This window comes from Embiotoca jacksoni, unplaced genomic scaffold (genome assembly GCF_022577435.1).
Source record: "Embiotoca jacksoni isolate LCO1_2020_lvr unplaced genomic scaffold, fEmbJac1.0.p SCAF_43, whole genome shotgun sequence".
Classification (NCBI taxonomy): Eukaryota; Metazoa; Chordata; class Actinopteri; family Embiotocidae; genus Embiotoca; species Embiotoca jacksoni.
In genome coordinates, this window is record NW_027185396.1 from 1,885,169 (window position 1) to 1,901,515 (window position 16,347).

Genomic DNA, 16,347 nt, shown 5'->3' on the forward strand with positions numbered 1-16,347 from the left:
GATCTGATACTGATATCGTGGCGTCTCCAGCTGTCACGTGTCGTTATTTCTTTGCGCGTCTGTGTCTGACTGACAGAAGAATCTCCGTGCAGAGAGAATTCTGCCTTCAAAACCAAAAGAAAAGTCTCTTGGAAAGTGTACTTGAAGTGAACTGTCTGTGCTTCTGGATGTGTTGACCCGTTGTGCTGTTTGTTTATAAGGTGAATCATAAACGGAAAACGGGCTCCACTCAGTGAATGGTTGTGCGTCATCGCAGCAGCGCCAATAGTAAGCACGCCTCCCGCCGTGCCAAATATAAAAGCGGCTCTCCTCCGCTTCCACAGACCGATCCTGTTTTACTCCAGGTGTAAATCAACACACGTGCACTTAATTTGATCAGTCAAGCTTCATGTTGTCACCCATAGAAGCACAATGGATTTAAACTTTACTCTCTCCGGGTGCGACTTGGTCGGCTTAGGCGCGCTGGCGCAGAGACTCTTTGGGAATAACTCACTGTTTCCGTTTGATAACAACACCTCTTCTCAGATTGAGGAGGAAGACCTGGAAGTCAACACGGACATTTACTCCAAAGTGATAGTCACTGTTCTCTACGTGACTCTGTTCGCTGTGGGCTTTCTGGGGAACTCCATCACCCTCTACACCCTGCTGACCAAAAAGACCCTGCAGAACCTCCAGAGCACCGTGCACTACCATCTGGCCAGCCTCGCGGTGTCCGATCTGCTCATCCTCGTCCTCTCCATGCCCATAGAGCTCTACAACTTCATCTGGGTCCACCACCCGTGGGTCTTCGGGGACGTGGTGTGCCGGAGTTACTACTTCCTCCGGGATAGCTGCTCTTATGCCACCGCGCTCAACATCGCGAGCCTGAGCGTGGAGCGCTACATGGCCATCTGTCACCCTTTCAAAGCCAAGAGCATCATGTCCCGCAGCCGCACCAAGAAACTCATCAGCGCCATGTGGATCGCATCGTTTGCGCTCGCGACGCCGATGCTCTTCATCATGGGCCAGGTGACGCGTAGAGGCGAGAAGATATGCACTGCCATCGTGCTTCCTGTCACCATGAAGACTGTGCTGCAGGTGGGTGCCAGAAAAGTGTCTGATCACTGGTGTGGAGACTTGACGTGCACGTCTCCGCGGTTACTCTTTACGCACCGAGAAATTAAAAGGGGGAAATATGAAAAGGACTCTTAGTCCTCAGCAACATGTAATACATAATATTTAATGAGGGTTTTACATCACATATCTGTGACATAGCACTTGGCAAAAGGCTTCATACGCGTCTTTGTCTCCAATATTCCTGTTTGTGCGCATCGACCCAAAAATTTGGATTGTAAGCAAGAAAAAAATATGTTTGTTTTATTAATCTATTTAGGCTTTAAATCAATATGTCAAGATGAATCTTGCCATAGGGTTCTTGTAGTAATTTCCTCTCCTTCTCCAGGAAATGAACCGCAGACAGTCACCAACATCAACAACATGAGGCTTGTTTGTGCTAAATTAAACAAACTAATTAACTGGAAATGTTGACATTGTCATTTTTATACAATTAAGATTTATTAAGTAAAACTATCAGTGAAATATAAAGAGGAAAAAGGTCATTAACAGCTACAAAAAAATAAGTGAAGAGACACAGCAGCATGCAGGCTGCATGGTGTGAGGTCCCCTGTGCGTTTTTATGTTTGTGTATGTAGAGTTGGAATGTTGATTTACAGAAAATTAATCTGCAACTGTTTCTTTTATTTAATCACAATTGGATCATTACAGACATTTTTCAAACAAAAATTCCAAAGATTTCACCATCCCAGCTTCTCAAATGTGAGGATTTATAGCTTTTTCTCCTTTCACATGGAGGTGAAGGGATTATTTGTTGGTTGTGGACTGTTAATGAGACCATTTGATTCCCATTACAGTGGATTCCACCCGAACTTTGGGTCTTTTAAACTCTGTTTCCTTCAAAGATAGCTGGAGAATGATATACCCCCTGCTTAAGTTATACAATATGGACCAAAAAAATGAGAAATGCAATCATCAATTTGGCTTTAATTAGTAATACAATATTATATTATTTTATCTCTAGTCTTCACTATGTACTAGATAATGTTATGCCTGTCTCTCATGTCCTTTGTAACAATATAACTATTACAAAATAAGGAAGGACATGTCATTTCTGGCTGGCAGGTTTGTAAAACAAACCTTCACACCTTTAGATTTGTCTAGTGCCGCAGTAGACTGAATGTTTTGTGGATGAAAAATATATTAGAATCATGGATGGACGTAATCTCCACATCTGAAAAATGAAGCCAATGTGGAAGTTCCTTAAAGTGAAATAACCCCTGAGAGCCACTAGGGGCTCTAACTCCAAAAAACCTCGAGCTCCATCAACTTCTCTAATGAATAAAAAGTCAATTCACAAATCATTTTGGCGTCATTTCGCTCTGAAAATAATCACATAATTAAGAGAGTGTCTGTTTTGACTGACATGCCTGGGGTGCAACCATGTTACAATTATAGGTGGGCGATCACAGTGTCCATAGTTCCCCTGTCGCTCTTCCCCAGCTCGGCCAAATGTGGTCACTTCTGGCGACGGGCAAAATGGCAGATTGTTCATGGTCCATTCTGTGATGTCACAGTGGGCCTACTTGTACTGGACTTTTTTTTTAATAAAATTTCTGACATGGCAGACGCAACAATGACGGAATGACTCAAATAAACAATCAGGAATCACATTAATCATTCAGTTACAGCTATATAAATGGAGTAATGTAAAGAACATTCATCAGCGAATGCGTGGGTGACTGAGCGAGAACCAAAGACACACACACACACACACACACACACACACACACACACACACACACACACACACACACGTTTTCCATACTCAAAGCACAGCAGCCCCATTAAAGAAAGATAGGCTATTTCTCCAGGCTGTCCCCAGCTCTACCCAAGATAAATGGTGACCTGCTGCAGGTCGGAGGTCGTGTAAATGATCGGGCCGATCTTCCTCGCCTCTGTTTACATTGCATGGCGTGGCCTTGACCGAGAAGCCGCACCGAGTTGTTGTTGTTGTTGTGAAGAGAAGAAACGTGACGACTAGGTGAAGTGTTCTACGGATGTTCAGATAAAAGCAGCAACGGAATGTAATTTCAGCTTTTGCGTCAGCATTACAACCATCACGATCATTGTTTCCTTCTCTGCATCGCAATGAAGGATTTTTCCCATCTGTCTTGTGTTTTGATATCCTCCAATGTCTCTTCTCTTCTTTCTGTTTTCTGCCTTGCTATTTATCATCCCAGCATGACAATTACAAATTGAAGCAGTGCCAAGGCTAACATTTCTTATCTGCCGATGCTTTCATTCAGCAAGACTCCAGCAAACCGACTGTTTCATGAAGCAAACATTTTCTCACAGAGGAGACTGTAGAAATCACACAAGTTGGTGGAATGGAGTCTGGGGACAGTATATAACGGATGAAATCAATCCCGTAACAAAATCAAATGGCTGCCATAATATTTTAGAAGTGTTTGCGTGTTTGTGAATATGTTTTCACGGTTTACGTGTATATGAAAGATTCAGCTGGTTTTAAAAGGTGCCCTGCTGCAGTGGAGGGTTCCCACACAGTCGGCCTGTTTGAAAAATGAAGTGAAAGAGAAAAATGAGGCGTGAGGATAGTGAGGAGGTGGAGGGGGGAGGTCGCTCTTGTATAGATAAATAGGAGCAACACTGCCTGGGTCAGGAGTTCAATCCTCTTAAATTCAACTGTAGCGACTTAAACTTTGCTCTAAATGGTAAAACTAAATAATGCAAGATGACTAAACCTTCTATTAATTCTTAAAGGCAAACTCTCCCGGGGAGCAGAAATGTTACCGTTTGAAGTTTTCCTGAGTTTGTTTGAGATTTCAGTCCTGCGGGATTTAGTGCCCCCCACTGCTGGTAACAACAACTACAATTTAATATTTCAGGGATTGCGATCCAATTGCTGCAAACCATAGACTGTTTATAAAAGTGGACGAAGCTTCTGTGTCTTAAAAAATGGTTCCGATGCAGAAGTGTCTTCAGCTGCAATACCAGCGAGTGCCACTAGAGGTCGTCTCCAAAAAGCCTCCGGCTCCATAGACTCCCATTCAACTTCTCTCATCAAATCCAAAGTGAATAAAATGTGTCCATCAGTTATCTCGGTGTTGTTAGCTAAAGTCACTCCTTCTTATTAGTTTTCTGGAGGTCCATCTGAAAATAATCCCTCATTCATTAGAAAAGAAGATTCAAGAAGACCTGTTTTTGGGGGCGTGTCTGTTTGATTGACAGGCCTGTGGTGCATCAGGTTACATTTATCGGTGGGCGGGACGTAGTATCGTCAGGTTTCCAATCAGATCAGTCAGATCCACCGCTGGCTCCTCCCCCAGCTCGTCCAAATATGGTCACTTCCTGCTCCAAACCGCTCCGAACTGGCAAAGATGGTGACGGACAGAAGCTGAACTGGAGGATTCATAATGGCCGTTAACAAACCAACGGGTGACTCCCTGCTGGTTGCTGCTTGGTGCAAACAGAGAAAACTAGAAAAGAAAATACATATTTATTGCTGATTTGGTGTCATTCTGTGGGTCTGAATACAATCTATCTACAAGTGATGTGGTTCTAAATAAGCACATGAATACATGTATATAGATATCAGGTGCAGTTGGAGGGTGAACATGTAAACATCATATAAGTAAGGTGCCATAGTAAGGTTGACATCTTTTGTAAAGTGTTTTATAACAGTCAGGTATCGTGCTAATAGACTCATGCCCCAGTTAGTCAGCGTTAATGTTTGACAGCGTTCAGTTCTCGTCAAGAGTCGAAGTTTTTGAGTTTTTTATTTTTGTTTTTGTTTGTCTGTGATTTGATGGACTTCAAGCACCTTCCAAAGGGCAGCACGTCCAACAGATGGTGTCCCGGGTGAGACGGGTCCGGCAGTACGTCGGTTGCTCTACTGAGCTGAATAAATAAAGAGAAGCCGTATTTATGACCCTCTGAAGAGCTCTTTCTTCTGCTGAGCGACTGTCCGTGCAGTGATACAGTACATGATCACTCTCACATAATCGAGGACCTGTCGGAGGACGCCGGCAGCTTCTCCTGCGGGTGGGTTTTCCCGGGCATCCTCAGGAAGCTGAGCGTCTGCTGTGGTATTTTTGCAGTGTAATTCAGGAACCAGGAAGCAGAGGTCCTCATCGACGTGTCGTGGATCTCGGTCTTCACTGTTCTTCCTGAAGTTCTTTTGTTTTTGAGGAAAATTGTGAGATAACTTTCTGACAGAGACAAGACAAGGTCATTGGAAACTTTTCTATCATTAATTCACTGCACATCTGTAGAAAAATGACTCCATGTCACAATATTTCTTTAAAAAAAAAAACAGTGTTTCTATTCCAGTGAGGTCTTAGTGGAGTTGAAATGCTGTCGGGTCGGCATTAGCAGTAACTTTTAACAAAGCTTACAACTGCAGGAGTGTGAATAGTAACCAGTGAGGCTGAAATCACCAACTAATTAATACCTGTGAAGATGGGTTAGAAATATCAAATCCATTATTGAATCTTTTTGCATCCCAATTGAATCCTAAGTTTGTAAAGGTTTGTTTAAGTGTTGTTGGACGAGAACCCAGAAACACTCCAGCAGTTTCTCATGTTGGCTACTAAATGAATCAATGTTAACTTTAACCAAGCTAACCTAATCATTTCAACCACCTGTGGTTCCAACCTGAAAATGAGCTGAGCTGCAGAAATGTTGATTATTGAGTGAATCAACAGCTGGAATATACAAACTTTTACCATCTTATCCAATTAATGGATGTCCTGACTCGCAGGATAAACGCTCCCTGCCGAGACTGCTTTCCGTCAGTGGTAAATGCTGCAATCATGACCTGCAGCAATCCCAGGCTTTCAACATTTGCCCTAGCTAACAAAAAATATATAGATATAAGGTAAGATGTAAGGCTGGATTTTCTTGATTTTATGTTGCACCAGGAAGCAGATACAAACCCAACCCTACAACTTCCTTTGAAACAGACTTTCCTGTTGTTGCTAATTCTATACATTGGATTGATTTTTTTTGTTTGTTCATAAAGCAACAGTAAAATCCAAACTGAAATGCCGGAATTTGTGTAGAATATGGAGTGTGTGAGGGAGGAGGAGTGAGTGTGAATGATGGGGAGGGTGAAGGACTTGATGAGCAAGAAAAACTATTTGTTTTTAAATTTCTTTCAGGTTGTAGGAAGTGAGGAAGTTGAAAGTGAAGGTGACTCGCTGCGGTCGGGAAGCAGTTCCCATGTTTTCTGTACATTTCTATGTGACACGCTGTGCGCTTGGTCCGGTGCCGCTGTGTGCACTTACCTCGGCCTGCGTACCTGCGAGTGTGTTGGCTGCTGTTGCACTGAGTGGCGTCATGCTGTGCAGGACTGGGTTGCACAGTGATGTGTTGTTTGTGCAGCAGGATGAGTTTGAACTGCAAATTGACCCATTCATCCAGAGGGGAAGGACTTTTACATCATTACTTTTCTGCTCAGTCAAAATGTTGCTTTCATCGTGTGTTTTCTTTCCTGTTGGCATCAGTAGTCGAAGGAATAATATGAAATGCGTGACAGTATTACAAGGTACACATAGACCAGATTTCTTTCCCCTTAAATGCCGTGTTGTCATTATTTTAAATTCAAATGGTATAACAAATGAGGATTTAGAGGAAGCCTATGCCATATGTCAGAGCAGTAATGAGGAAGTGATTAAATCAGTTAATGAGTTTAACATTTTGACAAAAGCCACTTGAGTCTCATCAAGTGACATCGAATGACATCAACATGAATGTTAAAGTCACCCGCTACTATTGTTAGAAATGTACCTGATTCTCATACAGGCCCGAAGCTGGTCTGAGCACAGATCCGGGAGCGTTTGCATTTTGGTACAGCGCACGGGGCTTTTTTTCCACTCTGGTGCCGAGCTGCTGTTTTCATGGCTCAACATGCACCCGGCTGCGTTGAGATGGTTGGAACAGTGCAGCGGGGTGTGTCGGTAAAGAAAAGCTTGTGCAGTGCAATTTTGGTGACACGCCAGTCCTGCCCAGCAAAATGTGAAATAGCCACGTTCGGCCTGTCTCGACGTGATTATTTTGCAGAGTGTAGTTCAACTAACGTATCCAGAATCCCACAGACAGGTTTGGTGGATGCTCTACGCATGTCCTTCCGCTTGCACAAATAATTAAAACACGATTTTTTAAATGAATTGAGGTGGATGTTAACATTACATGACATTACATTACATTTCATTTAGCTGACGCTTTTATCCAAAGCGACTTACAATAAGTGCATTTCAACCATGAGGGTACAAAACCAGAACAACAGGAATCAAGAAAATACAATTTCTTCAAGATAGCCAAACTACAAAGTTCTATCAGTAAGTGTCATTTTAAGCTACTAAAGTTCTACTGTTCAAGGTAAAGTCTGAAGAGGTGTGTTTTTAGTTTGTGGTGGAAGATGTTCAGAGTTTCTGCTGTCCTGATGTCGTTGGGGAGCTCATTCTACCATTTAGGAGCCAGGACAGCAAACAGTCGTGATTTTGTAGAGTGTTTAGCTCAGTGAGGAGCAACAAGCTGATTGGTAGAAGCAGAGTGGAGGGAGGGGCTGGGATGTAAGGTTGGACCATGTCCTGGATGTAGACTGGACCCGATCTGTTCACAGCACGGTACGCAAGTACCAATGTTTGGAAACGGATGTGGGCGGCTACTGGTAACCAGTGAAGGGAGCGGAGGAGGAGAGGAGTAGTGGGAGTGAATTTAGGAGGTTAAAGACCAGTCGAGCTGCGGCATTCTGGATGAGCTGCAGAGGTCGGATGGCGCTAACAGGTAGACCTGCCAGGAGGGAGTTGCAGTAGTCCAGACGTGAGATGACCAGAGCCTGGACCAGAACCTGGACCAGAACCTGCACCTCCTTCTGAGTGAGAAGAGGACGTATTCTCCTGATGTTGTGCAGCATGTATCTACAGGAACGTGTTGTTGCAGTGATGTTGGCAGTAAGAGAGAGTTGACTGTGGAGTGTCTCCGAGGTTCTTATCAGTCAGGGTCGGGATAACAGAGTTGTCCAAGGTAGTAGTCAGGTCGAGGGTGGGGGAGTCTTTCCCTGGAAGGAAGAGCAGTTCGGTCTTGTGGAGGTTGATTTCCAGGTAGTGTGAGGACATCCACTGAGAGATGTCAGTCAGACAGGCAGAGATTCATGCTGCTACCTGTGTTTCAGATCGGGGAAAAGAGAGGATTAGTTGGGTGTCATCAGCATAGCTGTGGTAGGAAAAGACATGCGAGTGAAGGACAGAGCCGAGAGAGTCGGTGTAGAGAGAAGAGGAGGGGACCCGGGACGGAGCCTTGAGGGACACCAGTAGTGAGAGGACAAGGTTCAGACACAGATCCTCTCCAAGTTACCCGGTAGGTGAGGTCGTTGAGGTAGGATGAGAACAGGGGGAGAGCAGAGCCTGAGACACCGAGGTCCTGAAGGAGGAAAGAAGGATCTGGTGGTTCACTGTGTCAAATGCAGCAGAAGGTCTAGAAGGATCAGGACAGAGGACAGAGAGGCTGCTCTAGCAGTGTGAAGCTGCTCAGAGACGGAAGGAGGACCGTCTCTGTTGAAACCAGACTGGTGGTCAAGAAGGTTGTTATGGTGGAGATAGGAGGAGAGTTGGTCAAAGATAGCTCGCTCCAGAGTTTTGGAAAGAAAGGGAAGAAGAGAGACGAGTCTGTAGTTGTTTACTTCAGACAGGTTGAGGGGGGGGTTTCTTCAGGAGAGGGTTCACTCTCTCCTTCAGAGAGTTCAGGAAACAGACCGTTGACAGAGAAGTGTTGGTGAGATGGGAGAGAAAAGGAAGAAGGTCAGGAGCAATAGACTGGAGAATGTGAGATGGGATGGGGTCAAGGGGGCAGGTGGTTGGGGGGGTGGAGGTTACCAAGGTAACAACTTGATTGGGAGACGGGGTGAAAGAGGAAAGCGAAGGGGATGAAGATGAAGATGTTGGACATGTAGTTATAGAAGCTGGGTTTGAAAAAGAGGAGCGTATGTCATCTATCTTTTTAGTAAAATAGTTGACAAAGTGGCTTGGTAGAAGGGTGGAAGGGGGGGGGTCAAGGAGGTTGGAGAAGATGGAGAAGAGCTTTTTGGGATTGGAAAATGAGGATTGAATTCTGGTTAGGTAGAAAGAGCTTTTGGCTGCAGAGATAGAAGCAGAGAAAGAGGAGAGGAGAGATTGATAAGTGAGCAGGTCATCAGGGTGGTTAGATTTTCTCCATTTCCTTTCTGCCGCTCTAATAGTGGCTCTCTGGGAGCACCGAGTCAGACAACCACGGAGCTGGGGAGGACTGGAGGACATGGAGGAGGACAGAGACAATCAAGAGAGGAAGACAGAGTAGAACGGAGAGTGTCTGTGGCTGAGTTAGGATGCATGAGGGAGAAAGAGTCAGTTGAAGGGAGGGCAGATAAAACAGAGGAGACCAGAGAGGAGGGAAAGAGGAGGGGGAGAGGAGGGAGAGGAGGAGAGAGAGAGGAGGGAGAGGAGGAGAGAGAGAGGAGGGAGAGGAGGAGAGAAAGAGGAGGGAGAGAAGAGGGGGAGGGTGGAGAGAGGAAGGAGAGGAGGAGAGAAAGAGGAGGGAGAGAAGAGGGGAGGGTGGAGAGAGGAGGGAGAGGAGGAGAGAGAGAGGAGGGAGAGAAGAGGGGGAGGGTGGAGAGAGGAGGAAGAGAGGGAGAGAGGGAGAGAGGGAGCGAATGTTGTGACGGACAGGTCCAGAGTCTGTTGATGTGGTCAGGTTGTCGGTTTGAGAGAGTCAGAGATAAAGAAGTGGTCGGAGACATGAAGTGGAGTTACAGTGAGGTTAGATGTGGAGCAGTTTCTGGTGAAACAGAGAACATGCTGTTACTGCTGCTGTTGTTGCCAGAAATTGAAGAGGAAGAGTTTCCCATTCTTTCTGATTCGTACCAAAACCAATGCTTTTTGTTAACACGAGTCTTATTTCCATAAAATCCCACCTGCTGCAGACTGAAGTCTAGAAAACACAGCAGATGCTGCTGGCAGGGATTGAACACCTACAGTATGTGTTTCAGATGATGGCAGATGCTGGTGATTGATTTTAAGGTGTAACGTTGCACCTGTTTTGTGATGAACAATAGAGGAGTGAATGTGAAGATAACAGGTGTTTAAAAAGCTTCATCCCCTCAGGCCAAATAAACTTCCAACAACAACTCAGAGCATCTGCTAAATCTTAAATGTTGTGAGTCTATGAAGCGACTGTCAGAAGTTTTCTTTTAAACATCTGCTCTGGCTACAGTTTATCCGCCTGCCTTCTGTTCGGTCTTCCTCTTCAAAGGAAGCGTTCAGGACCCTGTTGAATCTCAGAGCTTCCAAATGTTTACATCCGCACTGCAGCAGTAGCAGAAATCCAAGTGACGATTGAAGCTTTGGCCTCTCATTCACTCAAGTAATGTGTTGCTTTGAAGCCCTTTCATTATTAGATATTCGATTTGTAGTTACACAATGAGGGCACTTTTTGACGAATGTTAAAAACAACATCTATGAATCTGCATTTCTTATGCATGTTAACAGGCTTGTTATATTTCTAGGTTTTCCAGGGCTGTTTATTTGCAATGGAAAATGCTAACAGCAGTTTTAGGCGCAGACAGACGTCTTTTCTTCTCAGTATTGTAGTACTTCTGCCTGTTTGTGATTCAAAAAATTATCCTTCAAATCCTGCTTTTAATACTATTTACAGCTGTCATTAGTTCTGCAACAGCCAATAAATGTATTTACACAGAAGAAAGTATTTGGACTACGTCATTTGTCGAGTTGTGTCACATTGTGTGGTTTGACATCTCCTGCATCGTAGTAAATATCCTCTTCCTTTTCTTCGCTGTGATTGTAGTCTGGAAACTCTGTTTGCATTAACGTTTGCGTAGCCTCTCTCAGACCTGCAAAATACGACCGGCTGTATTAGGACGTCCTGGTACTTTAGGCATACTGCATTGAACATACTATGTAGTGGGACACAGTAAATATTTTTCAGGCACACGAAATAGTCTGGTAGTATGAATACTGGAATGCAGGGAAAGTTTCACCACATGTGGTGGTCAATGCTGATTGGTTAAAGGCTGCTCCAATAGTTTTCAAGTTAACTTGAGGTCTTCGCCCAGTAAGATGCAACAACTGGAAACGATTCCCTCAGGAGCGCCGCCGGACTCAAACTCTCCCGCAGTGAATTTGATTAACACCAAGCGAGGGCTGAAAGACTGGCAGAGCTGAAAAAAAAAAAAATGAGAGACTTTCTTCTCCACCAATCTGACAAACATCAGCTGCAAATTAGATCAGTTCTCCTTCACAGCGCTGTGATCAGCTGGTTGTTAGTGGTCATGGTGCTTGGTCAGTTTCACTGTGAATCACAGTCTATTTTTTCAGCGATATTATTATGGAACAAGTTAATTATCCTAAATTATACTGCAGTTTTAAACAGATTAGTTGCATGTTTAATTAATATCTACATGATGATAACAATATTAGGCGTCATTGTTCGGATACACCACCTTAAAAATATTAAGCTACAGCGCTGCTACAACACACATTTAGATAGTTGAGCCTGGAACACGCTGCTGCGTGGCGTCGTTTCAACCCGACGTCCATATCAACAGATCAGAGCAGCTGCACTGCTGCTCAGACGTGCATCTCACCTGCACCTCACACCTCGAGTGTTCAGTGCTTCATTTATAAAATAGAACTGACGTCTAAAATATACAGGGAAACAATCTGTGATCACATTTGTACTGTATGATCAACACTGTAATTATATCAAGACGACGCTTCACCAGGTAAAGCGGGGAGGGGGGGTATTCACTGCTCCCTCTCCATCTCTCCTCTGTCTCGGTGTGAGTGTCGTTATGAACAAGGGTGAACAAAAACCACGTGATTGCTTTTTGGTTACAACTCATCACTTGTCAGACCTTAAAACTACAATCTTGATGGCCTTTATCAAAGAGAAACTCACGTATTCAGTGGTCGGACCTGCAGCCGCAGCACCCTAAAAAAACAAAACAAAAAGGAGCGAACAGCTTGACGATGAAATACCTGCTCACTGCTGGATATTGTGAAAGCACATTCATTCTCTGAGCTCTGCTTTTAGGATGTTCGACATGACACCAGACGATAGCCAGATTAGTTTACGTCACAGATGGCGAGACACGCGTGCAGAGACCTTTTGTTTAAACAGGGTCAGCACGATGTAAAATATTTGGAATACGTGCTGCAGAAAGTGAGATAGATTTATTTATATGTGAGGAAGCGGCAATTGTGGGAGCAGAGGAAAAGATAAATGGACTCTGCTGGTTATAAACACCACGCAAACGTTCACTAAATGGCACTTAAATAAGGAGACGAAAATAGAAAGTGAGCGACAATATTTATTGAATTTATGACATGTGAGTAATAAACCTTCCGTGTTTGGATTTTTTATTGAGAAGCAGCTTCATCGAGCGACATCCCAGATGAAGGCTGGGGAAAAACAGAATCTGTCTCCAGCCATTGAGAAAGCTAAATGATGAAAATAGAGCAGCAGGAGACACATATTCACTCAGAGGAAAAAGACAGAATGTGAAGTAACATATTCTCTTAACTTTTGCATGAAAATGCATGTAAATTTAAATATCCGCATATAAAATCCTGACAGGTTTGACCATACAAGTAAAGTGAGATCATAGCAGCAGCATCAGAGGGCATTGGTGGATTCATTGAGCTATTGTGAAGCTTTAAATCTAAAAACAGACTCCAGTCATTTCCGTTGTTGCTCTCTGCCCGTTCAGTTGTGACCTTTGGAAAACGTAATAAAAGTAATCCGAAGACTGAGAAACAAAGATACTAGGAGCTTTTTAAAGTATATTCTGGCACATCATGAGGGAAGTAACCAAAGAATAGCTTTGTAAATGACAGTATGCCATTGTATCATAAACAGAAAGTCAATGAAGGTTTTTCAATGTGAGTGAGTTACAGCAGTAGCAGCCTTTAACCAATCGGCATTAACCACCATATGCTGTATGTTGTGTGCAGAAACTACCATCACTGCTAGACACCCCCACTGGTCACTGACACCTTAATTCAAACAGGGTTCCCAGACTAAAATCACACTGAAGGCAAAGCTGTGAGCAATTGGTGGGTGAAAAACTGCCTAAATCCTTGTGTGCAAAGCTTGTAGCAACTTCCATACTGCGCTGAGTTTGAATACTTGTTTTTACAATAAATGAGACATTTACATTTTTACAAAATTTGCAACAAGAAAAAAAAAAGAATTGTCATTATATCATTGACTGAAGATTAATGAGAAAAATATCATGTTATCCATTTAAAATTAAACCTACAGCTTTATGTGTAAAATGTCAAGCAGTCTGAATAATTTTTTAAGTGACTGCAATCAAAAGGCACCAGATAACTGTCAAAGCTGAGTGACAGCTGATCCAGCTCTACGGTCATCATCAGAAACTGGGATGGTGATTCGGAGGAAAACGTGGGAACATAAACTTCAGCTCTATGCCTGGTGTTTTCTTGTTAGCTGTAATTTGCATTTTCTTTTATCATTTCTCATTCTCGACATCATCAGATGCTCAGCTTTGGATGTCAGAGAGATGCAGGGAAAATATCTGGGGAGCAGGTTATCAAAGCAAAACCAGTTTTATGAAAGGAGACGTGCTTTTTGAATTATTCAGCATTTCACTGTTATTTCTTGAAATGTGTACTTCCATAACAAACGGAGAAAAATTGATTTTAAAGAAGCGGTCAAACCTGAAGCACCTGCGGCTAAAGATTAGGACTTTATTCCCCAGTATGAGTTCAGAACAAATCAGGATCCTTCCCTTTATGCAACCAGATAATGTATTTCATTCTTCATGCTTGATCGAAGCCCACAGATTATAAACTCCTCACCTGCAGGCTTTCTTTGATAGATTTTAAATTTGTAACTGCATTTCCAGCCACCTGTTTTCATGCACATTTTCGATTTAAGGATAAAAAAGAAGAAACATAAAAGTATTGCCAAACAAATGTGATACGTCCAGCTGACCTTTCTCACGCCCGGTTAATAAGAGACCAAGAACTGACACCAAGATGGAAATTAGCCATCATAAACGTTCATTAATGCACCTGTGATTGACACGTCAAAATGTCCAGTCAGGTTTATCTCAATCAGTTCCCCCCCCCCCCCCACACACACACACACAGAGAAACAAGGGAGAGATGCAGGAACAGCTGAGAAGAGACATTACATTACCAGTATTTTAAATACTCTGAAATTTTAGTTTAGTTTTAGAATGTTCATTTTTTGTAAAAATGTAATTTCATAAAACAAACATTTATTTTTGGCCGATGTCCTCCGTCCAGATCAATTTTAGGGCTTCATAGTAAAGAATTTAAACTGTAGTTAATAAGCCGAGGGTGAGAAAGTGAGCAGGATTCATTCTCTGTAAAGATCCAGTAAAGTACGAGCGATGACATTTTGTCTCCCGAGAAAACAACAAAAGCCGAGTGAGAGAGAGGATCTGAATAAACACCTCGGTTTGAATGTTGTTCATTGGCTGATCAAACTGTCTCCGACGTCTCTGCTTCTGTTCCTGCTCAGTAGAAAAGTGAAGAGCTGTTTCAGTACTTCATCACGGCCGTTCTAACTCAACGTGTAAAAGAAAGACGGAACAAAACCAAAGGCAAAACAAATATTTTATATAACCTTGGAGATTTTATATAAAAATGTTCAAGTGGTATTTCGTAAGCGAAGATATAAAAGATTTCCAGGGAATGCACGCCATCTAAATAACTCTAAATCTCTCAAATTAAACTGCTGTGAAATGCGTCCTGAACGAAGAAGTGTTTCGTTACACACTTGTAAACAACATCCATCATATGAAGCAGGCTTCACTTGAATATGACTAAAGAGCCATAAAAACTGAATTTCCTGCAACAAAGTAAGAAATGACTTTACCAAGGCAGGCGGAGTGTGTGTGTGTGTGTGTGTGTGTGTGTGTGTGTGTGTGTGTGTGTGTGTGTATGTGTGTGTGTGTGTGTGTGTGTGTGTGTGTTGAACTACTGGATGTTGGTAACTGGTCTCAGGTGTGCAGATGAAGGTGAAAGGCACTGTGTGCTACGCCTCGTCGTTAGTCTCAGACATGTCTATTTCCTGTGTTATTGTGGAAGTCGCCTTGTCTCTGGTTTCAGGTCTCATCCCTTCCTTGTCGTCCTGATCGTCTCCACCTGTGTTCAATCATCTCCGCGCCCTCGTGTGTCTATAAAGTCTATAAAGTTTATTTTTACTTTTAGTCTGTACTGCAGCTACCCTTAAATAGTATCTACTGTTACATGTAGTACGTGTACAATTGGGACGTACGACTTCAACATAAAAATGCATCTTGAACTTTGACCCTCTTGGTCGTATCAGTCGCAATCCATAGCGTGACGTTTGTAGTAAAAAGATAAAGGATGCGATTTGGAACGAGCACACTTCCTTTTAATGACTCTTCTTCTTCCTCCTCTTCTTCCTCTTCTTCTTCCTTTTCTTCTTCTTCTTCTTCTTCTTCTTCTTCTTCTTCTTCTTCTTCTTCTTCCTCTTCTTCTTCTTCTTCTTCTTGGGGGCGGAGCATTTACGCTACCAACTGTCTCGGCGGCTCAGGTGGTGATGTATCTTCCGCAGTGCAAAGGATTGTGGGTCAGAACAGCAGAGTATCACGCCAGCCTGCAGACTGCAAAATACAACCGGATGCAGTAGAACATCCTGGTACTTTTGGCTTCCTACATTTAGCATACTAAATCTTTTTCTGGCGTACTGACTATTGTGGTAGTCTGGATACTGGAACGCAGGGTGCGTCTACTTTACCTCTGTTGCCAAATCACTGTTGTCCTTTGTGCCTTCATGCGTAAGAAAGACAATGAGGAATTTACTTCCTAAATAGAGTTGGAAAAGGTGGCACATTCCTCAGATGCACCATCAGTACTGCTATTAGATTTGAAAATGCTGTTTTCTCAAACAGCATCTCAGAACAGTTTGGCAATAATAACTGGCTTTTTAAAACTTTTTAAATGTTTTATTCGCTATAAGTAACATTTTTGAGCTTTAACATGGCTGAAATGCATTTAGCGAGCAATTTATTAGGAACACCGTACTGATGGGTAGGACCTCCTTCAGTTCTCATTAACTTCAGCTGTTGGTTGTGGCTCAGATGGGGGAGCAGGTTGTCCACTAAACGCAGAGTTAGTGGTTCAATCCTTCAGTCCACGTGTTAAAGCTCCTCGCATGGCAGTTACAAGGCGGTTACAACTGCTGTGTGAAAGAGTG

General features: G+C 43.2%; 1 protein-coding gene across 1 annotated transcript in view; it reads left to right on the forward strand.

Moving 5' to 3' along the window:
• The first annotated feature begins 357 nt into the window (after window positions 1-357).
• The window catches only part of ntsr1 (neurotensin receptor 1 (high affinity)), a 53,293-nt gene continuing 37,303 nt past the window's right edge, over window positions 358-16,347 (forward strand). The window contains exon 1 of the mRNA XM_069169219.1: window positions 358-1,077. Within this exon, the coding sequence (XP_069025320.1) occupies window positions 412-1,077 (666 nt within the window). The 5' untranslated portion in view covers window positions 358-411. The remainder of the gene's footprint in view (window positions 1,078-16,347) is intronic.